Below are 26,051 nucleotides of genomic sequence, written 5' to 3' on the forward strand. Positions count from 1 at the left end.
GACACTACAGTCTATGGCATGCTTGCCTTCATCGATTGTGTCATAGTATATAAAAAAAACTGGCAAGTTATATTGCAGCTGTACAGAACTTCAGTCTGGCCACTTTTGAAGTATTGCGTACAGTTCTGATCACAACACTATCAGAAGGATGAAGAGGATTTGGAGAGACGGTACAGAAAAGGTTTGCCAGGAGGTTGCCTGGATTGAATGGTATTAGTTATGAAGAGAGATTAGACAAAAGTTGTTTGTTTTCATTTGAATGTCGGAGGTTGAAGGGCAACCTGACAGAGGTTTACAACATTATGAGAGGCATGGACAGTTGGAGACTTCTTCTGAGGGTAGAAACCAGGGGACATGTGTTTAAGGTAAAAGAAGAAAAGTTTAAAGGAGACGTGAGAGGTATGTTTTTTACATAGAGGGTAGTAAGTCCCTAGCATGCACTGGCAGAGGAGGTCGTAGAAGCAGATACAACAACAACAACATTTAAGAGGCATCTTAAGATACCTGAAAAGGCAGGGCATAGAGGGATATGGATCATGTAAAGCAAAAGGTTTGTAGTTTGGAAAAGTGCCATATTGGTGCAGGCTTGGTGGGCCAAAGGACCTGTTCCTGTGATGTACTGTTCTTTATTTCTTTCTTCTTTGTTGAAAAGGGCAAAACAATTATTGGCTCCAACCACACGTTGACAAGTGGACCACTGCAGATCTGAGGTCATGGTAGAGGAAACGGTAAAGGAAATTAGAGACATTTGAGAGGAGATTTGAATTCCTTTGCTTGCTGGTATTAATGGGGACCAATAGCAGAACATTTAGAAATTGGGATCTCTCCACGTACTGTTGTTTTAATAATTGCACGATGCCTGCATGAGATGACAGACAGGTTGCCTGCCCCAAAATCATACAACACAGAAAAGGCCGTTCAGCCTACGGAGTTTGCACCAACTTATCTACATTAATCCCACTTTCTAACATTTGGCCCATTACTCTGAATGTTAACAGATTTCAAGTGCTCATCCACATTTTCTTTTAAAAGTAGAGAGTTCCAGCCTCTATCACCCTCCCAAACAGTACATTCAGTTTCCCACCACTCTCTGGGTCAAATCATTTTTCCTGAAGTCCCATCTAAACCTCCTTCACCTTGAAATTATGCCCCTCATCATTGACCGTTCAACTAAGGGGAGCAACTGCTTCCTATCTGCCTGATTCATACACCTCAATCTTATTCACTACACTACATTTCAATCATTACCCCACCCCCACCTCTCAGCTTTCGCTGCTCTAAAGATAACAATCTGAACTTATCCAGCCTCTCTTCATAACTAAAATGCTCCATCCAAGACAACATCCTGATGAATTTCCTCTGCACCCCCGCCAGTACAATCATATCCTCCCTGTTGTCTGATGAGGAGAATTGCACACAGAAGTCCTGTAGAGGTCCAAAAAGCCTCCAGAAAAGTAGCCAGTTAACATATGCCACTACAGCATTGGGATCTCAAAATCACTCAAGAGAGGTATATTTTCTTTTGCTCCTATGGACTTTAACTTTGAAATTCCACCTTCTTGACACAGTAATTTGTCTATTTGTTTGCACGGTAGTCTGTGTACATTGTAGGATGTAGGATGAATTTGACCTTTTAAATATGTTAATTTTTTTAACTGAGTGAACTTGAATGATAATTGAAAAGATCTGACTGGCTTCTAATATAGATATACATAGTCAATTTTTGTACAGAATTGGGAAAATCCTACATTTTGAAAAAAACATCAATTCCTGCTAGAATCCAACCCCAGGAGAGAAAAGATATGAATTTATTCATCCTTCTAGACTTGGTTGCTGTAGTCCTGAAACCAATGGCTCAAAATTGTAATATGTTGCAGTACAAGACGGAACAGTGTCATTTAAAAAATATATATTTAATGGTCAGCACCACGCCAACCTCACAACTTGTTTTATTCCATACACCTGAAAGTTCTGCAGTTTTGATGATAAAAAATGATAAACTGATTTCAGTTAATGCTTTCACACCAGGGGAAAACCCTCTTATCTCAAAAAAGCAAGCTGTAACTAACACCGAATAACGTAATTGGTGAGCATCTCCAAGGGATAGAATCATTGAGACAGAGAGATCTTGAGAAGATTTGTAGCTCAGGTTGATGATAAGTATGTAAGTTAGCTCGCTGAGCTGGAAGGTTTGTTTTCAGATGTTTTGTCACCTTGATGAGGTACCATCATCAATGAGCATCTCCCCTGAAGCTCTGGTGGTATGTCCTGCCTCTCTGTTTATAGGTCTCAGTTTCTTAAGGTGAGTGATGTCAGTTCTGGTTCTTTCTTTTCAAGGGAAAGTAGATGGGCTCTCAGTCAATGTGTTTATTGATGGAGTTCCGGTTAGAATGCCATACCTCTAAGAATTCTTTTGCGTGTCTTTGTTTCACCTGTCCTAGGACATGTGTGTTGTCCCACTCAAAGTAGTGTCCTTCTTTGTCTGTATGTATGGAAACTAGTGATAGTGGGTCATGTCTCTTGTTAGCTAGTTGGTATTCATTTATCCTCATGGCAAGTTCCTGCGAGTTTGTCCAATATAGTGTTTTTTACAGTTCTCGCATGGTATTTTGTAAATGACATTAGTTTTGCTGGTAGTATATAATGGATCCTTTAGGTTCACTAGTCATTGTTTAAGTGTGTTGGTACATTTGTGGGCTACCATGATGTCTCCTTTGATGCTACAGCCCTTTTCACACTAATTAACATCGACTTGGCCAAAGAAATCACTACTAGGAAAATCGGACCACAAACACCAGACAGCACCAACCTCATCAGCAAATACCACATCCTCAAGCTAGTGGACATGTGCCTCATCACCCACTTCACATTGAATAAAAAAAACCTACAAACAAGTCAACAGAATACCCATGGGATCACCAATATCAGATCTCATTGTGGAAGTAGTAATGTAGAGACTTGAACAAGCTGCCCCCCCATCTATCCAACCAAACTTTGGGATAGTTGACGATAAGAAATATGATTTATAATCATCTAGACAGGAATAAGTTGATTCGGAATAGTCAACATGGTTTTGTGAAGGGCAGGTTGTGCCTCAAAAACTTTATTGAGTTCTTTGAGATAGTGACCAAACAGGTGGATGAGGGTAAAGCGGTTGATGTGTTGCATATGGATTTCAGTAAGGCATTTGATAAGGTTCCCCATGATAGGCTATTGCACAAAGTACAGAGGCATGGGAATGAGGGTGATTTAGCAGTTTGCATCAGAAAGTAGCTAGCTGAACAAAGACAGAGGGTGATGGTTGATGGGAAATGTTCATCCTGGAGTTCAGTTACTAGTGGTGTACTGCAAGGATCTGTTTTGGGGCCACTGTTGTTTGTCATTTTTATAAATGAACTAGATGAGGGCCAAGAAGGATGAGTTAGCAAAGATTGGTAGAGTTGTGGACAGTGCCAAAGGATGTTGCAAGTTACAGAGGGACATAGACAAGTTGCATAGCTGGGCTGAGAGGTGGCAAATGGAGTTTAATATGGAAAAGTGTGAGGGGATTCACTTTGGAAGGAGCAACAGAAATACAGAGTACTGGGCTAATGGAGGATTCTTGGCAGTGTAGATGAGCAGAGAGATGTCAGTGTTCATGTACATAGATCCCTGAAAGTTGTCACCCAGGTTGATAGGGTTGTTAAGAAGGCATACGGTGTGTTAGCTTTTTTTGGTAGAGGGATTGAGTTTCAGAGCCAGGTGGTCATGTTACAGCTGTACAAAACTCTGGTGTGGCCGTACTTGGACTATTGTATACAGTTCTGGTCACTGCATTACAGAAAGGATGTGGAGGCTTTAAAAAGGGTTCAGAGGCGACTTATTAGCATGTTGCCTTGTACGGAGGGAAGGTCTTATGAAGAAAGGCTGAGGGACTTGAGGCTGTTTTCATTAGAGAGAAGAAAGTTGAGAGGCGACTTAATTGAGACATGTTAAATAATCAGAGGGTTAGATAGACAGTGAGAGTCATTTGCCTGGGATGGCGATGGCTAGCATAAGGGGACATAGCTTTAAATTGAAGGGTGATAGATATAAGACAGATGTCAGAGGTATTTCTTTTCTCAGAGTAGTAAGGGCCTGCAACAGTAGTAGACTCGCCAACTTTAAGGGCATTTAAATGGTCACTGGATAAACATATGGATGAAAATGGAATTCTGTAGGTTAGATGGGCTTCAGATTGGTTCCACAGGTCGGTGCGACATCGAGGGCTGATGGGCCTGTACTGCGCTGTAATGTTCTCTGTTCTAGCAAGTAGCTGATTGGTCTGGGTACTGCCAATGACAAAGGCATTGTGCCTGACAAAACTATGTGATTGGTTTATAGGTAGCTGATCAATTTGTGCGTGATATTTGGTGAGAAGCCATCAGATGTCTGGAAAGGAAGGTTCAGTCCTGACAAATCACAAAAGGATCATCTTAACACACCCTATTGATCTGCTTTCCCTGTATTTCCCTAATCAAATGATACCTGTTGCTCTGATTCTCTTTCAGATATTCTTCCAATCTTTCCAGTAAAAATGAGTAGTTCCAACAGTCTCAATTACAGTGTGATTTCTATTGCCAAATGTCCATTTTACTATTCTTCTGAAGCTAAGGATAACACTCACTTTGTCTCCTAAAAAGTAAAATTTTAAGTCCTCCTGACTTTGAGAACCCATCCTTAGCAATTGCAATTTCCTTGCATTCTTCTCTCCCTTTCAATTCTCGAGTAATAGCTATTTCTGGGGTGCTCCTTCATTAGAAATTGTCAGTTGTGACAGTTTGATCCCCATAGATGTGTAACATATGCTAAAGAGAAGTATCTGGTTTGTTGTTACTTTCTACAACTCTTTTAGAATCTGCAAACTTGTAATCCACATGAAGCAACATACCAAACAGTCTGGTTTCCATTGCCGCAGAATTATTATTTTTCTGCCTTCACCAAAACAGTTGTTTATACAATGCTTGGCAAGGGTGTCAGGTAACCGGCTATCAAAACATGCAGCCATTTTCATTTCAGTGCAAGGATTTATTTTAGAAAAAGATGTTTTTTTTAAGTACATATTACCTGAGCTGGATTTAGGTATTCAGGTCAAATAAGCAATGTTTACAGTCGATACAGAGCTCAAATGTATTAAACAATTATTAGGATAGTGACAGGCTTCATGATAGACCACTGAAATGGGCGGACACATGACAAAGGAACTTTAATGTTGAGAAGAATGATGTGACTTATTTTAGTTGGAAGAGTAAAGAAAAGCAATATTTACAAAATGGTACAGTTTTGTTTTAAAACAGGATGCAGAAATGAAGAGACCTATGGGTATTTGGAAACAAGCCTTTGAAGGTTTCCAAAACTCTCTAATTTCCTTCACCATTTCCCCTACCATGAGCTCAGATCTGCTGTGATCCACTTGCCAACTTGTAGTTGGAGTTCATCACGACAAATTGAGATGGCTGTAAAAAGGCATACAGCATCCCCTGTTTAATTAAGTGAATCGAATAATAAAAAAATCAAGGAATTTTATGTTAAACCAGTTTAAAATAAAAATGACAACACCTTGTAGTTAAGATTGCAGAGGAGATTTAGTAAAATCCCAACAGGGAAGAGGGAACTCAATTACAGGAAGAGGATCAATACTGGCATTGGTCTTCTTAGAGGAGAGAAGATTTTAAAAAATTTAAAATTAAAAAAAAATTAAAAATTTAAAGAAGGTGTGCATAGGTCATCAAAAGTGGTAAGATAGGTGAAGACAATAGGTAGCGGCATACAGCCTGGAACTAGATCTCTTGGTCCAACTTGTCCATGCCAACCAAGTTTCCCAAACTAAACTAGTTCTATTTGCCTGCATTTGGCCCACGTTCCCTAAAACATTTCCTTTTTATGTACCTATCCAAATGTCTTTTAAATGTGGTAACTGTACCTGCATCTATCACTTCCTCTGGCAGATCATTCCACATACTAAACATCCTGTGAAAAAGTTGCTACTCAGATCCCTTTTAAATCTTTTTCCTCTCACTTTAAAATTATGCCCTCTGGTTTTGAACTCATCAACCCTGGGGAAAAGACTTTTGCTATTCCCTATATCTGTGCCCCTCATGATTTTATAAGCTTCTATAAGGTCACCCCTTAACCTCCTACGCTCTGGGAAATGAAGTCCTAGCCTATCTAACCTCTCCTCATAACTCAAAACGTCCACTCCCGGCAACATAGTTGTAAAACTTCTCTACATACAGTGTACTCAACTTTAATTAATAGAAGCTTATTGTACATGAGCAGGGAGGTGGTGTTGAACTTGTAGAGACACTTGTTAGACCTCAACTGCAATATTATGTATAGCTGTGGGTACCACAACATATGAAAGATATGAATGCATTGGAGAGAGTGCAGAATGATTTCCAAGAGTTGTTCCAGGGATGAGAAATTTCAGTTATGAGGGTAGATTGAAGAAATTGGGAGTGTTCATCTTGGAGAGAAGGCAGAAAGGAGATGAGATAGTGGTTTAGGACAGTTGGGGGGTCTATTTATGAGATAGTGGGCTGGATAGAAGAGATAGGGAGAAACACTTACACTTGGGAAAGAAATAAAAATGAGAGGGTATAGATTTAGTCATGTACAAAAGTAGCAAAGGTAATGGAAGGAAAATAAACTTTCACAGAGCAAATAGTTAGGGTATGGAATGTACTGCCTGGAGTTATGGTGGAGGCTGGTTCAATTGATGTATTTGAGAGGAGACTGAATGATTATTTGCATAGAAATGATGTGCAGGGATATAGGAAAAAGGCAGGAGATTGGCACTAGGTAACAGAACTGGTGCAGGTATGATGGGCTAACGGCCTCCTTCTGCACCATAATAATCCTGTCATACGGTGTGATTCAAAATCATAGAAAAGTTTTGCTGAAGTTCACCTGGACAAATTATTTCATTCCTGAAGAAGGGCTTATGCCCGAAACGTCAATTCTCCTGTTCCTTGGATGCTGCCTGACCTGCTGCGCTTTTCCAGCAACACATTTTCAGCTCTGATCTCCAGCATCTGCAGTCCTCACTTTCTCCTCAAATTATTTCAATGGCTAGCCAAAAACATAGATTTAAAGTGTCTGGTCAAAGTACGATATAGGAGAAAGTGAGGACTGCAGATGCTGGAGATCAGAGCTGAAAATGTGTTGCTGGAAAAGCGCAGCAGGTCAGGCAGCATCCAAGGAACAGGAGAATCGACGTTTCGGGCATAAGCCCTTTCCTGAAGAAGGGCTTATGCCCGAAACGTCGATTCTCCTGTTCCTTGGATGCTGCCTGACCTGCTGCGCTTTTCCAGCAACACATTTTCAGCAAAGTACTATATACAATATTTCATTGGTTTAATGAGTTCTGGAAATCATGGTCTAAACAAAAAGGTGGTAGAGGCAGACTCAAACATGTTCAAAAGAGAATTTGATAAATACTTGAAGGAAATAGAAAATACCACGTTATGGGGAATGATCAGAGTAATATTAAGGTGAATACCAAAGATTGAGTTTCAAGATGGTGGTGAAGTAGCAGCAGAATGTGCAGGCTCATACCATTTTTTTTTGTACCCTGTTCACTTTTTAAAAAAATTATTTCAATACTTTTTTTTCTTAGTTTAACCTATTTATCTTACGTAAGGTGTGGGTTTGTGCAGCATGGAGGAGATCAAGGCAGCACGAGGAGGCCGAGCCCAAAGTGGAGAGAGGTCCCCGGCATCGAGTGGCAGTCCTCCTGAGCCGAAATGGCCAGTGGCAAGAGTGGGAGCAGGCAACCCAGGGCAGTGGCAGGAGCAGTAACATGGTGTGAGGCGCCGAGAGCAGGCAGGCGGACAGACAGCTGGTGATGAGAGCGGGAATGGAAACAGGCGTGAGGCAGCAGGAACGGGAACAGGGTGCAAGATGGCGAGAGTGGGGACAGGGCATGAGGTGGCAAGAACGGGCAGACAGACAGCTGGCGATGAGAGCAGGAACAAACAGCCTGGGGTGATGGCGGGGGCAAGGTGAAGCCCTTGTGAGGAGTGTGAACCCAGCATGGCCAGGCGCTAATGACCTGTGATGTTGAACTGTTAACTATGTTTCTTTGTATTTCTACTTTTCAGTAAGAAAGCTTAATGTTTAACTTTTTACACATTGTTTTCTTTATTTTTTTGACTTGTACTAAAATTCAATGTCTGGGCACTTTTGTACCGAAGATGGTGGCAAAAGTGGCAACTTGTAAATTTTTCATTGTACTCATGTGAGTCCATGTGACAATAAAACTTATTCCATTTAAAACGGGTTGGTGCATGTATGTTGGGCTGAATGGTCTCCCCATTTCATTTCATATTCTGTGCTTCTCTGATAACATATCATTAGTCAGAACTTATGTTCTTTAGTATTTAAAGAAGGCACTAAGCTAGAGGCTTCATTATTTATATCTGGAATTATGTTGAAAAAGCTTAAAAACCTCATTATCCTTTTTAAAGAGATCATAATATTAAAAAAAGGTTTCTTACAGTCCAAGCAATGATTTTTTTTGGCTAGCCAGTGAACTAGCTACTAGGAGTTGCTGGTAGTTATCTAACCAACAAAATACCACATAAATGCACCAGTGTGAATTGCCTGATATTCTGCCTCTTATTCTTAGGGTCAATATTACAGGATGTACCTCCTGGCTAGTCAGCAGCACACTCTGCATTAATTATCAGCAGTATCACTGACTCCAAATCGTTCATGTGACAGCTTTCAATTTGGCAGTCTGTTTCAATTTATGTTACTTAACTGAACATTGAATACCAGCAAAAACCCTGAAGTTATCCTGTAATCAGAGTCAAATCATGAGGCTTAAGGGTCAGGAATCAATGTGGAGAACACAGTACTGTATACCACTGTGGTGAGACTTCTGGTTAGTCTGTCCTGCCAGTGGAACAGACATAGTTTGGGATGATGATCCCAGTGTCTGGGATATTGTCCATAAGGTATAATTACCTGAGGATGACTAGTTTGGGGGTTATTATGTACGACATGTTTGACTTGTGTGTGAGGCAGTTCTCTGGATGTTGGTAAACCCCCCCCCCCCCCCCCCCCCCTCCCACCCCCCGAGTGTTAGTAGGAAGGACTTTGCAAGCCTATCAGTGCTCGGTTTGCCGTTAGAATTTTCATCAGGTTGGCATTGCCAACTGTTAGGGATCAGGGTTGCATTCATTGGCATGCCATGTCATAAATACTCAACGCTTAGTGGCAATTCTCTGCAGTGGCAACTTTACAATATTAATTCATAAGAACATGAAGCATTGCCATATCATTATCTTCTCAGAGCAGATCATTCATCCTTTTATGGTACAGGACAATGGTTCCCTTGAGCTATCCATGGCAAACTCTGTCCAGCCTGCCTTCAACCCTCTCTACTTGACAGCCTTCAGGGAAATCTCTATGAAGGCATTGCTAAATCTTGACTCGACTTTTGCCTGGTCTCTGACATCTCCAGGAGTGGATGGACGTGATGAGCAGAGGTTGAGCGACGTTGCTGAGTTACAGACGATGAAATGCTGTCAACGTGCCTTTTGAATATGACACCCACGTGTTCTGCCTTTGCATAAATTTCTAATGCGCTGAGAAGAATGTAATCATGTGGGACAAGCCAACAGGCCAGCCACCAAGTGGAACACCACCACCAGATTATGATAGTGCGCTGACTGATTTCATGATTACCTGCCCTGCATACCCTGGTTGATATTAGCTGCACACACCTTCGTCAAGGTGGCGATCAGTACAATTTGTAGTGCAGGTATGAGCATAGTGACATGCATCAATTATAATTTCCTTTTGCAACTGCTAATGGTGGTAGCTACACAACAGGCATTCGACACCCTAGTTGCCTGTGCTGAGCAATCTCCACTCTTTTAATCATAAGGTCAACACTGATGAATTTTCACTTCTAAGAAAACACAAATTGAAACTGGTTCTATTAATAGGTACAAAAAGTGAAACATAACAGGTAATCAATTCCAGCCCAGGTTAGGATTGCACAGAACTCTTAATATGTATGAAGAACAGTTCAGTGCTCATAAGAATTAGCTGAAACATTTACCATTTCAGGTAAGTTGTAAAAGTCACAATGTTAAACATAGTCAAAATCAATAATCATCTTCCAAAAAATATAAATGTAGCAAAGGAGTTGCAGGGGGCTCTATTGTGCCTGATTTTAAGTTGAAGTGACTGGGTTTTGTATGAATTAAAATCTTGCCCTCTTTCAGGGCTTCCTAAAGACATGTCTCTGTCTGTGTGTGACATAATCTCAGCTATTATTTATAGGAGCTGTCTTCCAATGGAAATTGGAAAGGTTGAGAATGTTTGATGGATGTAAAACTAGGGCAGCAGCCAGATTTAATCATGTAGCCAGGAAATTATTGTTGGGTACAGCCAGGAGGGGGAGGAGCGTACCATTCCCCAGAATATAAAGCAACTTCAAGAAGATAGCTATCCATCACCTTCTCAAGGGCAACTTGGGATGGGACATAAATGCTGGCCCAGCCAGCAACACTCACATCCCGTAAGCTGCTCTTGCCAAGAGGGTGAGGATGAAGGTAGAAGAACATATATCAGGAGCACTGCACCCAAATCATAGATACAATGCAGCTGTATGATCTAATCCACAGCACTTCTGGTCAGGGGAATTAGGTAAATTTACTGATACAATCACACCTTGTGCTTTATGCAATTCCTTCTTCCTAATGTCAATCTGCCTTGCTAAGTATTTATCATTACATGATTCCTCATATCCATTTAACTTTCAGAATCCTGCAGCATTCACATCTATCCACTGTTCACATTCATCCCAATCCTTGGAGAATGTACGATGTGTTTTATTATCATTCTTACAGAAAGTTCTGCCTCCACAGGGTGAAAGTTTAATTTCATTCATTCACAGATTTGTTCTTTCACCTTTTGCAGGAGAAGACAAAATACAAAGTGGGGGGAACTAAACTGGGTAGCTGAGCCTCCACAAACTGCAAAAACAGACCCCCTAGAGATGAGTGACTCATCTGTATTCCTTTTGGACTGGCAGATAACCAGTGACAGAATTATAAATATCCATGCCACACATATGGCAACATCACTTAATTACTGAACAATGGAGAGACTGAGCATAATGATTGCCAAGGTTATGTTTTTTCCTTCTGCCTGCCAGGATTTGTATAACAAACACTGTGGGTCATCCATGAAGGTGGTCTCTCAGAGAATACGTTGGCACCAAGATCTAAAATCTTATACTAGTGCAAAAACACACATCTGGTCAGAGAGTCATACAGCATGAAAACAGACCCTTCAGTCCAACCAGTCCATGCTGAACATAATCCCAAACCAAACTAATCCCACCTCTCTGCTCCTGGCCCATTTCCCACCAAACCTTTCCTATTCATGTACTTATTCAAATGCCTTTGATGTTTAGTTGGTGATTCACAACTCTTGGGTTTTAAACAGATGCTGGTGGCGGAAATGATAGTGGAATTGATGATGAACAGAAGCATAGAGAATGGAAGGAGGAGTAGGTCGTACAGCTTTTTGAACCTGATCCACCATCCAGCATGATCATAACTGATCATCCAACTTAGCAGCCTGCTCTTGCTTTCCCCCACAATCACCTTTGACCCCTTTAGCAGAAGGGTTAAATCTAACTCCTTCTTGAAAACATTCAAAAGTTTGGCCTCAACTGCTTTCTGTGGCAGAGATTTTCCACAAGCTCTTGGGTGAAGAAATCTCACCTCATCTCAGTCCTTAATAGCCTATCCTTCATCCCAAGAACATCACCCCAGGATTTGGACAATCTGGTGACCAGGGACATCCTTCCTATGTTTATCCTGTTTAGTGCTGTTATAATGTTACAGGTTTCAAGGAGGATTCCTCCCCTTATTTGTTTCCAGAGAATGCAACACTCTCCAAGCTCAGCAATTATTGAAGATGCTGAACCTGAGGGGCTATGATTGAGAAACAGAATTGCATTTACATCTTAGCTGGGTACTGACAAATGCATCACATACACTCTCCAGAACAGTGCAATAAAGGTACAACTGCAATGCAATCATGACAGAATTAAGAGAACTAGAAAGAACATGAACTATAGACCAGTGAGTCTGACATTGGTGGTGGGTAAATTGGAGGGAATCCTGAGGGACAGGATTTACAAGTATTTGGAAAGGCAAGGACTGATTAGGGATAGTCATCATGGCATTGTGCGTGGGAAATCATGTTTCACTAACTTGACTGAGTTTTTTGAAGAAGTAACAAAGAGGATTGATGAGGGCAGAGTGGTGATCTGTATTGACTTCAGTAAGGCGTTCGCTGAGATCCCTCATGGTAGACTGATTAGCAAGGTTAGATCATATGGAATATAGGGAGAACTAGCCATTTGGATACAGAACTGGCTCGAAGGTAGAAGACAGAGGGTGGTGCTGGAGGGTTGTCTTTCAGACTGGAGGCTTGTGACCAGTGGTGTGCCACATGGATCGGTGCTGTGTTCGTTGCTTTTCATCATTTATATAAATGATTTGGATGTGAATATAGAAAGTGTAGTTAATATGTTTGCAGATGACAGTGGACAGCGAAGAAGGTTACCTTAGAGTACAATGGGATCTTGATCAGATGGGCCAATGGGTTTAATTTAAATAAATGTGAGATGCTGCATTTTGGAAAGGCAAATCAGAGCAGAACTTATACACTTAATGGAAAAGTCCTGGGGAGTGTTGCTGAACAAAGAGACCTTGGAGTGCAGGTTCATAGCTCCTTGAAAGTGAGTCGCAGGTAGATAGGATAGTGAAGAAGGTGTTTGGTATGCTTTATTTTATTGGTCAGAACATTGAGTACAGGAGTTGGGAGGTCATGTTGTGGCTGTACAGGACATTGGTTAGGCCACTTTCAGAATATTGCGTGCAATTCTGGTCTCATTCCTATCGGAAGAATGTTGTGAAACTTGAAAGGGTTCAGAAAAGATTTACAAGAATGTTGCCAGTGTTGGAGGGTTTCAGCTATAGGGAGAGGCTGCATAGGCTGGGGCTGTTTTCCCTGGAGTGTTGAAGGCTGAGGGGTGACTTTACAGTGGTTTATGAAATCATGAGGGGCATGGATAGGGTAAATAGACAAAGTATTTTCTGTGGGATGGGAGAATCCAGAACTAGAGACTATAGGTTTAGGGTGAGAGGAGAAAGATTTAAAGAGACCTAAGGGGCAATGTTTTCACACAAAAGGTGATGCTTGTATGGAATGAGCTGCCAGAGGAAATGGTGGACACTGCTACAATTATAACATTAAAAAGGCATCTGGATGGATATATGAATAGGAAGGGTTTAAGAGGGATATGGGCCAAGTGCTGGCAAATGGGACTAGATTAATTTCAGATATGTGGTCGGCATGGACGAGTTGGACCAAAGAGTCTGTTTTTATACTGTACATCTCTATGACTCTATGTGGCAGACTCGGGCTCAGAGTGGGATGATCAGCTATGGAAAATTCTCAAATGAGTCCAAGGAGTCCTTGAGCACAGTTGTTTGGACTTCAGATGCCTATGTGACAGACATATTAAATTGGGTGAGAAATAGTTCACCTGTTGACTCTTCAGCAAGCTGCCCCCAGCAGAATGGTAGGGTTGAATTGTTGCTGACAGGTGAATGATGATGAAAGGAGACACAGAAGTGAGATTTCACCTCAAGGTACCCCTGGTCTTTCCCATTTCACTTGTGCCCTTCTTGACCATAATGCTCCATCTCCTAATGGCCTGACTATCCCTGGCATTGGTCAGGATGCCACTGAACCTGATGGTAGCAAGTTTTGAGAAGATTTGTTGCTCAGGTTGAGGTTCTGGATGTAGGTTTGCTCACTGAGCTTCATTTTCAGATGTTTCATCACCATAACATCTTCAGTGAGCCTCCAGACGAAGCACTATTGGTGTTTGCTGCTTTCTATTTATATGTTTGGGTTCCCTTTGGTTAGTGACGTCATTTTCTGTGGTGATCCTGTTCTTTTCCTCAGGGGGTGGCAAATGGGGTCCAGTTAAGGTTTTTGTTGATAGAGTTCCGGTTGGAATGCCATGCCTCTAGGAATTCGCGGGCATATCTCTGTTTGGCTTGTCCTAGGATGGATGTATTGTCCCAGTCGAGTGGTGTCCATCCTTATCTGTATGTAAGGATACTAGTGAGAGAGGGTCATGTCGTTTTGTGGCTAGTTGGTGTTCATGTATCCTGGTGCCTAGTTTTCTGCCTGTTTGTCCAATGTAGTGTTTGTTACAGTGCTTGCATGGTATTTTGTAAACTACATTAGTTTTGCTTGTCTGTATAGGGTTTTTCAAGTTCATTAGCTGCTGTTTTAGTGTGTTGGTGGGTTTGTGGGCTACCATAATGCCAAGGGGTCTGACCACTCAGACCCCTTGGTATCATGGGGTCTGAGCAGAAAGCAGGAAATACCAGCAGTGCTTCATCCGGAGGCTCACTGAAGATATTACCTAGTATGGTGACAAAACATCGGAAATTAAACCTTCCAGCTCAGCGAGCAAATCTACATCCTGAACCTGATGGTGCCCTCAGGGATCCCAAATCAAGAATTCATTAATTGAAAGAATGTGAGCACCCAGAACTGTAACCAGCCTCCCTCTACTTCTCCTGAAACCACAAAGCTGCACCATTTAGAAGGAGGTGGAAACACAATTTGAAGAAATTGTATTTTGTTAAGCCTCCAGATTCTTGTTTAGCTCCCATTGTCACAAAGCTAGTATTTATTTTTTGCTAAAGCTGTCCCTTGACTCAAGTAAACTCTGTCCTTGCTTTTTCTCAGAGGGGTAGTAAACCAGGGAGGGGTCCGATCAGACTAGTTTGGTACAGAGATGAAAAGGGTGTTGAGAGGCCTTTTGTTTATATGTAAACAGGTGAGACTTCAGGCCAAAGTGGTCATGTTTTAGAAGTGACCTGCATAATGAAAGGGCAGTGGTCATCTCTCCAGTTGAGCAGTTTAGTTCAGTCCTGAACTAGTTGGGAGCTCAACGGTGGAAACTCTCTCTTCTGCCCTTCTAACTTCAACATGTAAGCATCTGACCCTTTTGTGTACTATGTTTTAAAAGGGGTTTGCTTTTTGGGATGTTGTGTATATTCAGAACAGCATAATTAAGTCTAGTTTGGATGGACTGAGTTCTCTAGGGGGTTCTTTATTCTGTTCTTTGTGTTTCATTGTGTAATTTTGTGAATACATTTTTGTCTGTTTTTAACCTGGTAGCCAACCTCGCTAACTTACTCTGGACAAATTTCACTGTACTCTCACCAAAACAAATTGCAAAGTTATGGTCTGGGTTGCCTGCTTATGAATGTTTTGAGTGGTCTGACCTAGTCTATAACACCACTCAGAATCAGACTTTGTTCCCAGAACAAGTAGCTCTGTCCATCCAACATCCTGATTGAAGTTCACAAGTTGGTCCAACCAGCTTCACAGACCACTCCTGCCTCCCTATTTGAGACCCTAATTCTATGTTTACCCTCTCTCCTTCATTTTCACTTGCGTCAATATCCCTTCCCCATGGTTTAAATCATCCCTCATTGAACTGCTCCTATCTTCAGTCATCTCCACTACTTTCACTGACCTGCCCACCACCTTCCTGAAGCTCTAAGGACATAGTGAAAGAGTCAGTTTGAGCAACATGCTCCTCTAAGTTTAGGGACTTACCTCTTAGCTCCCAGTTCATAGGAATCCCAACCACTCATCGGAAGCCGACCTGAGGCTCACTGTCAGAGAGGTACCTTTCCTTAATTCATTACACCTTTCAAACGGAAAGGATGCAAGAGGTGTTTGGTCATAAAATGGTCACCATAACTGCCATGACTTTGCATGACCACAGATACCATTCTGCTTTGTTTAAACAATAACATTTTTATTCTAATTTGTTTTTTCTATACCTTTCATATGTTCTTCATTTATTTTGACTGATTATAAAGAAAGCCTTATTGGTCTTTTCCTTTGTCACATGCATTGATGTCATTTTATGAACTTACAATCTTATTGTTCGCTACAGTGAATTGAGTAAGCTGATCACTTTAAAATTTTTCAGATAACCAATATCTGGAAGGAAGTTAAATGTTGGCATCTATGTGAAGGGATCCCATGGTTTATACATGGTTTGAAAGATAATGGGAAAGAAGTCAAAAGCAATTAGTTACTTGAGATATCCAAATGATGGAAATCATTAGCTGATTCATACTGCTGCTTTTTAAAAATGTTTCATTCCATTTGGAGAATGATCTCTGTATGGATGCTGTGAACTCATATGAAGTGCAATTAAGTCATTCACAGAAATAATTTTTAGGCTTTCTACCGCTTGTCAGCTGCTGGATCCCACTCTGCTTTTGGAGCTGTGCAATTGCCTGTTGTGTGATATCTATAAGCAATTGCAAGTCCCAGATAGAGTACTTTTGGTGTTGAAGTGGTAAGATTATTTACCTTTTTACATGCTGTGATGGAGCTCCCTGTCACGGGCGTAGATCTCTCTGTTTCACTGCCTGGGATTTTTTCAGAGTGCTCCAAGAGTTGACGCATTTGGGAGGATTCAAAGTCACTGCAATAGAAGACAGAAAATTGACATGAGGTAGTGGCACTAAACTGGTTCATTTTTATTGCAAGTTAAAATTTTTTTTGGAGGCATCAACTTTTCATGTGTGATTTTAGAAATCATTAACATTTTCTGTAATTGTTCAGCATTGCTTAGCATCCTAATTTTTGCCAGATTGCATCTGTTTGTAATTGCCTGACTTTTAATCTAGACGATCCAAAGCTGAATGCAAAGGAGTAAAGTTTTGTTTTGGTTCGTGCTAATGTCAACTCTTGTGACCCAACCAGGAGTCGTGAAACCAGTCCAACAGTATGCCTCGAGTCTACTTAACAATTTTGGCAATGTGATATAGCTCTGCGGCCAATTTGTCCATTTCTAAAGGTGTACTATAGGCTGCTTGTCATAGATACGGCCCTCAGGGGATCAGAAGAACAGCAGGAGGCAAGCAGCCAGTCAGGATTGGTACAGAGCAACTAGGACTATTTGAGTTCTCCAGGCTCAGGACTGGATTAGCTTACTGGAAACAGAGTAAGGAACCATGAAGATACAGTTACTAATAAGTACTTCTTTAAAGGAGTCAACTCAGTATCTTCCTTCAATATATTGTCTGAAATTGAAATTGCATCAATGGAAACATCCAACACGACAGTCATTCTGCGATAACACGGCAGCTGCATTCCTCTGCAACCCTGTGGTATAGAAAATGGTGCTATGGAAAACTGCTATAGAAAGTCACGCTGTACAAGACCACAAATACAAAATCGTTATACTCATTCAGTAGCAAGTTCGCATTATCCAAAGTGTCATAATTCGTCAACTGTGTTACAGCCAATTTGTGTTACCGAAATGCACGTTAGACCAGAATGACCTGTATTACTTTTTTAGCCCCCAAGAAAAAGACATATTGCTATCGCACAGCTTATTTTTCCAACTGCGCAAACCCAGTTGATTAACAAAGTGAAGTAAACAGTAGAGCAAGCAGAGGAGAAAGGGGGAAAATAAGATTATTATGTAATAAAAAACCATGCTGCTAAAAACCTCTGAGTCATGCTCTCATTTGATACATCTGGGCTATATCTATTGACACTTTCCAATATTGGCCTGGCTATATTTTGAGATATCAGCAGAAGATAAAATAAAATGGAAAGAAACGTAAATAGCCTTATCTGCTGTCTCCATCATTGCTCACTGCTTTCCACAATTAGTCATTTGCTGTATGTACCTTAACTCATTGCCTGATTTTTCGGTACTATCACTTGCTACTTTCTGTTCTCTCTTCCTTTCCCACTATTTACTTTGTGTGAATACTGTCTGTCTTTCTCCAATCATTGCAGTCACTGTTATGTTACTTATCGTAGGGATTTTTTGTCTTCTTGTCTCTTCTTGATGTTTTTAGCAAATGGAAGTCATTGGCAGTAAATAAAAATCTGATCATTTCAGGTAACCATGTACCTGGTCCATGCATATAAATCTACAGCATCCAACTCCTCCCAGTCATTACTTTTTACAAATCTGTTAATATAAATATTTGACAGACAATTTCCTTGCTCACCTATTTGGTCAAAATTCAGTGAACCCACATTCCCAAATTCAATTTTTTTGCATAGCATTTGAATTGACATATCTCACTAAAATTTACGACTAAGATACAGAGTTCCAACTGACCAATACATGTCAAAAAAAGACTAATAAAAAAGCAAATTATATATCAGTATCTTTGTTAACTACCTATACCTATCTGATAGATACCATATGGCTGTCCATGCATTTTTTTTGAATGTAACAGTTTGGTGATGTGCTTCAGGTACTGATTAGGAATTCCACAGTCAGCTATCATAGAATCCCTACATTGTGGAAGCACACCATTTGGCCCATCCAGTCCACACCGACACTCTGAACAGCACCCCACCCAGATCCACCCTCCTACCATATCCCTGTAACCCCAGATATAAGTAAATGAAATGGTTTCAAATTAAATGAAAGTGGGCCTCATCTTCTATTGTAATGAGTTACAAAATTGTTTTGTAGAATCTGCCATCCCCACTTGGTCAGGTCTAGCAATGTGACTGACATTGAACTGCCTTGAGCAATTAGGGATGAGCAATAAATGTTAGCCTGGCCAATGATAGTCCCCTCCCATGAATAAATGAATGAAGCACAGCTCCTCCTATTCATATGTAATTTATATAACTTCAATATGTCAGCTAATTTCCTCTCATTCTTCCACCTAGAGAACATTGACAGTTTGCCAAAGAACATTGACCTTTTTCATGCACTATGCGGTTTCCAAATGCCAATAAAGATATTATCAAAATTACTAGCAGTGAATCAATATGTATTCAAGGTAGCTTGACATCTATTTTTGAAATCTGCAAAGTCTTTTTTTCCAAAACATTGGTTTGCTTTGCTCTTCACTTTATAAGGACATAAGAAAGGAAACTAATAATAGGCCATTCAGCCCTTCAAACACCTTCTAACCTTCAATAAGGTCATCACTCACGTTCTACTTCAATACCATTTTCTTCCAGTCTACCCCTTAATAACTTTAATCTGTAGAAATCGATCAATCTCAGGCTTGCACACACTCAATGACCGAGCCTGTACAGTCTGACAGTGCAGGGAATTTGAAAGATTCACCACCTTTTGAATGAAGACGTTCTATCTCAATTCTAATGATTTAAAGCACTCTTAATCATCGAAATCAGTGCGGGGGTACTGACTAATTCATACATACTGAAGAGTAAAACATGTTAATCATTTGTACACAATTAAATAGCTTTGAAATGATAGAAGCTGATCTGGAATGTATCTGCATCCCAGATTACTTGATCTGATTTAACAATAGGACATTGTCTAGTCTTAGTGGCATTAACCAGTTTTTATTTGTCTTCACTCTGTGTCTGCTCTAATCTGTTACCTCTGATTATCCAGATCCAAATATCAGCATGTTGTATTCCACCAATGTTACTTACAGGCAGCAACACATTTTAGATACATAATTACTTTTGTGTGAAATCACAAATTCTTGGTAAATGCTTACTCTTTGCTTTGTTTGAATCAGTGAACAAGAGATTCATTGGGTTTGAGCACGGATATGCAAAGTAGCTGTTGTCAAAACTGGCATCTGTTACATTCTTGAAAGGAAAATGCCTGTTTCAAGCTTGCATTTCTGGGAAAAATAGTGTGTCTAAAGAGGTTCTACTCTAATAAACAACACTTCTTAGTGAGTTTCGAGAAGATTTGTAGTTCAGGTTGAGGCCCTGGTTGTAGGTTTGCTCGCTGAGCTGGAAGGTTCATTTCTAGATGTTTCATCACCATACTAGGTAACATCGTCAGTGAGCCTCAGGCAAAGCACTGTACATGATTTCTGCTTTCTATTTATATGTTTGGGTTTCTTTGGGTTGGTGATGTCATTTCCTGTGGTGATGTCATTTCCTGTTCTTTTTCTTAGAGGGAGGTGGATGGCGTTTAACTCGATGTGTTTGTTGATAGAGTTCTGGTTGGAATGTCATGCTTCTAGGAATGAATTCCTAGAAGTATGGCATTCCAACCAGAACTCTATCAAAAAACACATTGAGTTAGACCCCTTCTACCACCCACTGAGAAAAAGAACAGAAATGACATCACCACATGAAATGACATCACCGACCCAAAGAAACCTAAACATATAAATAGAAAGCAGGAATCATGTACAGTGCTTCGCTTGAGGCCCACTGACGATGTTACATAGTAGGGTGACGAAACGTCTGGAAATGAACCTTCCAGCTCAGCAAACAAACCTACATCCACATTACAATACTTCTCACCTTAAGGATATGTGTCTGAAAGGGTTAATACAGAAGACTGCCATAATCTACTTTGATGCTGTCATATGGGCAAAATGGCTTAGGATTTTGATGGAATAATACCAGTCCTCCACAAGTTGTTTGTGACGATGTCTATCATTGTAACTAGTTGGTAACATGCAACAAATTAGATTTTGTTAACCACAATAGACTCTTCTAGATAGATCAGCAAGTAATTTTCCTATTGCATAAAACTAAGCAGGCCTTGTCCTTCATACTTAAAAGAGCACAGTGGCAGCAATGCTTCATCAATGACCTTTCCGCCATCATAGGGTCAGAAGTAGGGATGACCACCAATAATTGCACAATGTCCAGCATCATTCACAACTCCTCCGATACTGAAGCAGTCCATGTTCAAATGTAACAAGATCCGAACAATATCCAGGCATAGGGCTGAAAAGTGGCAAGTAATATTCACACCACACAAATGCAATGACCATATCCAATAAGTGACAGTGTAAACCCCATCCCTGGACAATCAATGGAATTACCATCACTGAATCTCCTATGATTATTCTGGGAGTTACCATTAAGAAGAACCTCAACTGGATTCCTCATATAAATACAGGGGCTACAAAAACAGGCCTGAGACTGGAAATACTGTGGTGAATAACTCACCACTTGACTCCCCAGTGTGGAGTTTGCACATTCTCCCTGCATCTGTGTGGGGTTTCCTCTGAGTTCTCCAGTTTCCTCCAACATTCCAAAAGATGTGCAACTCAGGTAAATTGGCCATGCTAAATTGCCCGTAGTGTTAGGTGCATTAGTTTGGGGTAAATGTAGGGAAATGAGTCTAGGTGGGTTACTTATCGGATGGTTGGTGTAGACTTGTTGGGCCGAAAGGCCTGATTCCATGCTCTAGGGAATCTAATCACTTGCCTGGATGCGGCTTCAACAACACTCAGGGCAAAACAGTCCACATCCACTAACACATCCAGTAACATCCACATCCCTCCACCACCAATGCTCAGTAGCAGCAATGTGTACATTCTATAAACACGCTGCAGACGGTAGCTTAGACGGTAGCTTCCAGATCCATGATCACTTCTATCTAGAAGGACAAGGGCAGCAGATACACGGGAATACCACCACCAAGATCCCCTCTAAGGCACTCACCACACATTTGAATCAGAAATTATTTGGAAATATATCATAGTTTCTTCCAGTTGTTGGGTCAAAATTCTGGAATTCTCTCCCTGAGGGCATGTGAGCCTCAGGGCACATGGACTGCAGTGGTTCAAGAAGGCAGCTCACCACCTCCTTCGAGGGATGAGCAATAAATGCTAGCCAATGAGAAAAGCCCTACATTAAGAGCAGCAGCTCAAATTCTAGTGAGCTGGCATGCCCGTACAACAAGACACCACATGATTAATGTAATGAACTTCACAGATCGGCAAGTGTTTCTGTCAACACAGCAGATTGTGAGTGAAGTATCAAGAAATAATCTACAAAGAACACAATGAAAGTTAAAATCAAGCTGACCAATATGATACATACCTACTGGGTGGAGTTCTGAAGATAAACACTTTTGAACTTAGAATATTTCTGACCACTTCCTTCTGCTGACTGATAGCACAGTTGATGGGAAAATGCTACTGCCAGACTTTATTAATTTCAGCAGAATTCTCCTGAAAATATTATAACCATTAAATGTTTGTGATCATTTATTTGCAAGCCTGTCCGGTCTTTATTTTTCTTTGTGGTTATGATTTATTGGTGGATGGCTTCAGTGACAAATCCATGGTATCTACCCATAGTTAGGAATGACAGGAATAATGCAGTGAAAAGAAGGTTATTTCACAGAGTTCACTCCCTGATCAATAACTGATGGTGAGTGAGCAGTAGAAACAAAAGGCACCACAATAAAATTCCACACAATGCAAATACTTGCTAAACATCAAAAATAAAATCAGAAAGATTTACAAGGATGTTGCTGGGACTGGAGGGTTCGAATTTCAGAGAGAGCCTGAATAGGCTGGGGCTTTTTTCTCTGTAGGATCAGATGCTGAGGGGTGACCTTATAGAGGTTTATAAAATCATGAGGGGGATAGATAGGGGTGAATAGCTGAGGTCTTTTTCCTAGAGTGGGGGAGTCAGAACCAGAGGGCATAGATTTAAGGAGAGAGGGGTAAAATTTATAAAGGACCCGAGGGGAACTTTCTTTATGCAGAGAGCGGTGCGTGTATGGAATAAGCTGCCAGAGGAAGTGGTGGAGGCTGGTACAATTGCAACATTTAAGAGGCATTTGGATGGGTATATGAATCGGAAGGATTTGGAGGGATATGGGCCGGGTGCTGGCAGGTGGGACTAGATTGGGTTGGGATATCAGGTTGGACCGAAGGGTCTGTTTCCATGCTGTACATCTCTATGACTCTAAATGGGACTAGGTCAGACTGGGATGTCTGATCAACGCAGAAGAGTTAGATTCAAGGGTCTGCTTCTGTGCTGTATGGCTCTATGACTCTAAAATACCATGCCAAAAACATCTATGGCCTTTGTATCTAACATCTCCGGGGTGTGGGGGGCGGTAGTCAAAGAACAGGAGTGAAAGTTCTCCTTGGCGTAATGAACAGCATATATACCAATATCATGTGGATGAATTGCAGTTACGGAGTTGATATATACATTGAGTTTATAAAGATACCATATACAGAACAACCTCGATTATCCGAATGACACGGGCGGGGAGTATTTTGTTGATGGCTGTGGGGGATGGATGTGAGATCAGATTGCAGCTTCCCCGATGTCCCGCGTTCCCCTTGCTCCAGGCACGCCGCAGCCCCAGACCCTGCATCTCTCATTCGGTAAGTTCTCTTAAACAAGCTTTTATTTAATATGTAGGTACTATGTTATAGAGAAACTTGTTTCAAATAGAGTGTCATACTTCAAGTGATACAACATAAGATAGAACAGAAGATTTTTACGCCCTTAGGTCTCAGGCTTTGTTGTCATCATAGTTTGTCCAAGCATCGGGACCTTGAGATCTTAAAGATAATCCAAATTTTGGATAATCGAGGTTTGGATAACTGAGGGTGCTCTGTATGCTCAAGTAATAGTTAAATTTTTTTGACGACTTTTTAAGGTTCAATTTTTGGGGTCAACTATTACATGGATACTACCTTTGAGGGGCTGAAATTCATGCCCACCAAAATTCATATCATATCATTTGTAGAAGCCCAAGTGATCTCTAAACAAATAAAGAAAAATAAACAATGAATTATGCTAATTCTGAAAACCTGGAGCAAAACATAACAGCCAGCTGACTGGAAGATCAGGAGCAGAGCAGAATAACCAGCCGACTGGATAGCTGGAGTGGGACGTGACTGACTCATAAACATTGAACTGTTATCTGTGAAGAGCTAGTATTGACTATTTCATGAGATGTACGGAAAATTCCATGTTATTTAGTCAAAAATGGGGGTCGACCTTTACATGAAATCAACTATTACTCGAGTATATACGATAGATCTTCAAATGAAAGCAAATAAAAACAAAGACTGCAGATAATCCTGGTCTTGAAATGTAATATGCAACAACCAAATCTAAAAATATTTATGCTGAGTAGCAGCAGAAGCATTTCATGCAAAAAATGGTATTCACTTCTTAAATAACCACCCAGCACAATTTGAGGACTTTAAAATTTATTAGGTACCATGACGTCAGCAAAAGAGCATAGCCCACTGTTGATCTTAAAGATAGCTACTCTCAAAGGTCTGACCGATCCTATGGCAAGGACTGCCCTTTTCCCAATATCAGTTTGTATCCAAAAACAAAGATGTCTCCAGGCAGCCAGCAATAATGACACCATCAAGCAGTGTAAGCAGCCTATCACATTGATGTATTTTCACAGGCAGCAAAGCAGCAAGTAAAAACCACAGAAATCTTTCACTTTGAATATAAAATTTGAAAATAAAACAAAAATAAATGATTTAGGTCTACATTTGGGGTTAAGGTTGATTCTAGAATATCATAACCAGAAAAAAATGCCCATGTATTTGGAGATTACCATAGAGATAATTAATACTCAACAAGCATTAACTTACTTTTTTCGGGCCTGTGAAGTAATTATGAACATTGTGCACTTTTAAACACACACTCACACCATTTTAGACAAGGAATAATGTTTCAAAGGTTTCTACAACCAGTTTAATAGCACAGAAATAAAAGCTCGAATCAGTTTTCTATGATTTCTAATTGATGCAATCTTTCAAGTGACATTCTTAAAGAAAAATATCAACATTTTGTTGTGAAAACACTAAGATATTGTGGTTTCAATTTGCAACTCTAGGTAAGGGAATTCTTATTTCAAATATATATAAATCTGCAACTGGCCAATATCTACACCACAACCTGCTTTTCTAAAAGATCAACCTTCCCCAAACACATTTCAGCCACTCAACGAAAACTCATTGTCCATCCCAGCATGAGCGTATCCAAAACATCTGTCTCACTCTCAGCTACCAGCAATAAGCATCTGCAGCCTCCCAATCATACTCAATTATTACCATTCATCTAAATAATTTACACTTCTGCCAGCCTCCAATGGTATTCATCTAAAGAAAACCCTATTCATCTAAAGATACTTTATTAGATGACAATTTTCTTAAGCATCTATCAATCTCCATTTACTATGGGTGTGATATATAATTCAGGGTCAGGACTGGCCAGTGTATTACTGGACTCACAACCATGTTACACATGCATTGCTGACAATGCTATTTTAAAAATGTGGAACTGGGCAACTGGAGAGTTTGGCACTCAGCTTGAGACACCAGAAGCTGTGAAGAAAAAAGAAAAGAACAGACTCTGGAGATACAATACTCAAAAATGGACAGAAGCTGCAACAAACAAAAGCAGAAATTGCTGGAAAATCTGAGCAGGTCTGGCAGCATCTGTGCAGAGAAATCAGAGTTAATATTTTATATCCAGTAACCGTTCTTCAGAACTGGGATGACTGGGCTTGTTACTGCCTTTCAGACTAGAGGAAGCAGGTGATCCTGAGGCCAGCAATCTCATGGATAAACAGATGGAAAGGTGGTCAACAAACATGCATTAGAAGCCTCGAAGAACTAACCTGTTTGTCTAGAGAAATTTTAGAAGCATGACTCCATGTAATGCACCTGAAAATGTGCACTGATGCACAAAAGATTGATTTTATTGATCTGCAAATTGCACACCTCATCTGATGAGCAAGTTCCTCAAGAAGTTGCAATTAATTTGGAGGAGAGGGGATCTCTGGCTCACTGCCCTACATCCTGCTCGCTTTGAAAATAGCAGGGCATCCCACAGGCATTACGACATTGACACGTCATTCAGGAGTGTTATTTTCAAAGCTGCTTGCACTTGGCCTCACTCTCGTAGGCAATTAAATAAAAACAAACCTCATCCACATCTTTCAGATAAATTCATTACATCTGACCAAATGACAGCTAACGTACTACTTGTGGACCTACCTATCAAACAATTCTTGCGTAAAGTGTACACATTTCCATCACCTTTTGCTGTTTCTCTGAATCATCCATGTTTCTCCAGCTTGTTTGCCAAAGCCCATTTGTCTTTATCCATGCTCTTTCAGTTTTAATAACCAAAAGCTATTAATCGACAGGACTGTGTGTTACCCCAGT

The 26,051-nt window shown here is 40.6% G+C and overlaps 1 protein-coding gene across 7 annotated transcripts in view; it reads right to left on the reverse strand.

The window, feature by feature from the left end:
* Window positions 1–26,051, reverse strand: part of sphkap (SPHK1 interactor, AKAP domain containing) — a 401,197-nt gene that overhangs the window by 87,552 nt on the left and 287,594 nt on the right. For all 7 annotated transcript variants that reach the window (XM_043702455.2, XM_043702458.2, XM_087993467.1 and 4 more), the window contains one exon: window positions 16,474–16,588. In XM_043702455.2, coding sequence (XP_043558390.2) covers window positions 16,474–16,569 — 96 coding nt within the window. In that variant the 5' untranslated portion in view covers window positions 16,570–16,588. The remainder of the gene's footprint in view (window positions 1–16,473; window positions 16,589–26,051) is intronic.

This window comes from Chiloscyllium plagiosum, unplaced genomic scaffold (assembly GCF_037043375.1).
Source record: "Chiloscyllium plagiosum isolate Xiang-an unplaced genomic scaffold, Cpla_swu_hap1 HiC_scaffold_13, whole genome shotgun sequence".
Classification (NCBI taxonomy): domain Eukaryota; kingdom Metazoa; phylum Chordata; class Chondrichthyes; order Orectolobiformes; family Hemiscylliidae; genus Chiloscyllium; species Chiloscyllium plagiosum.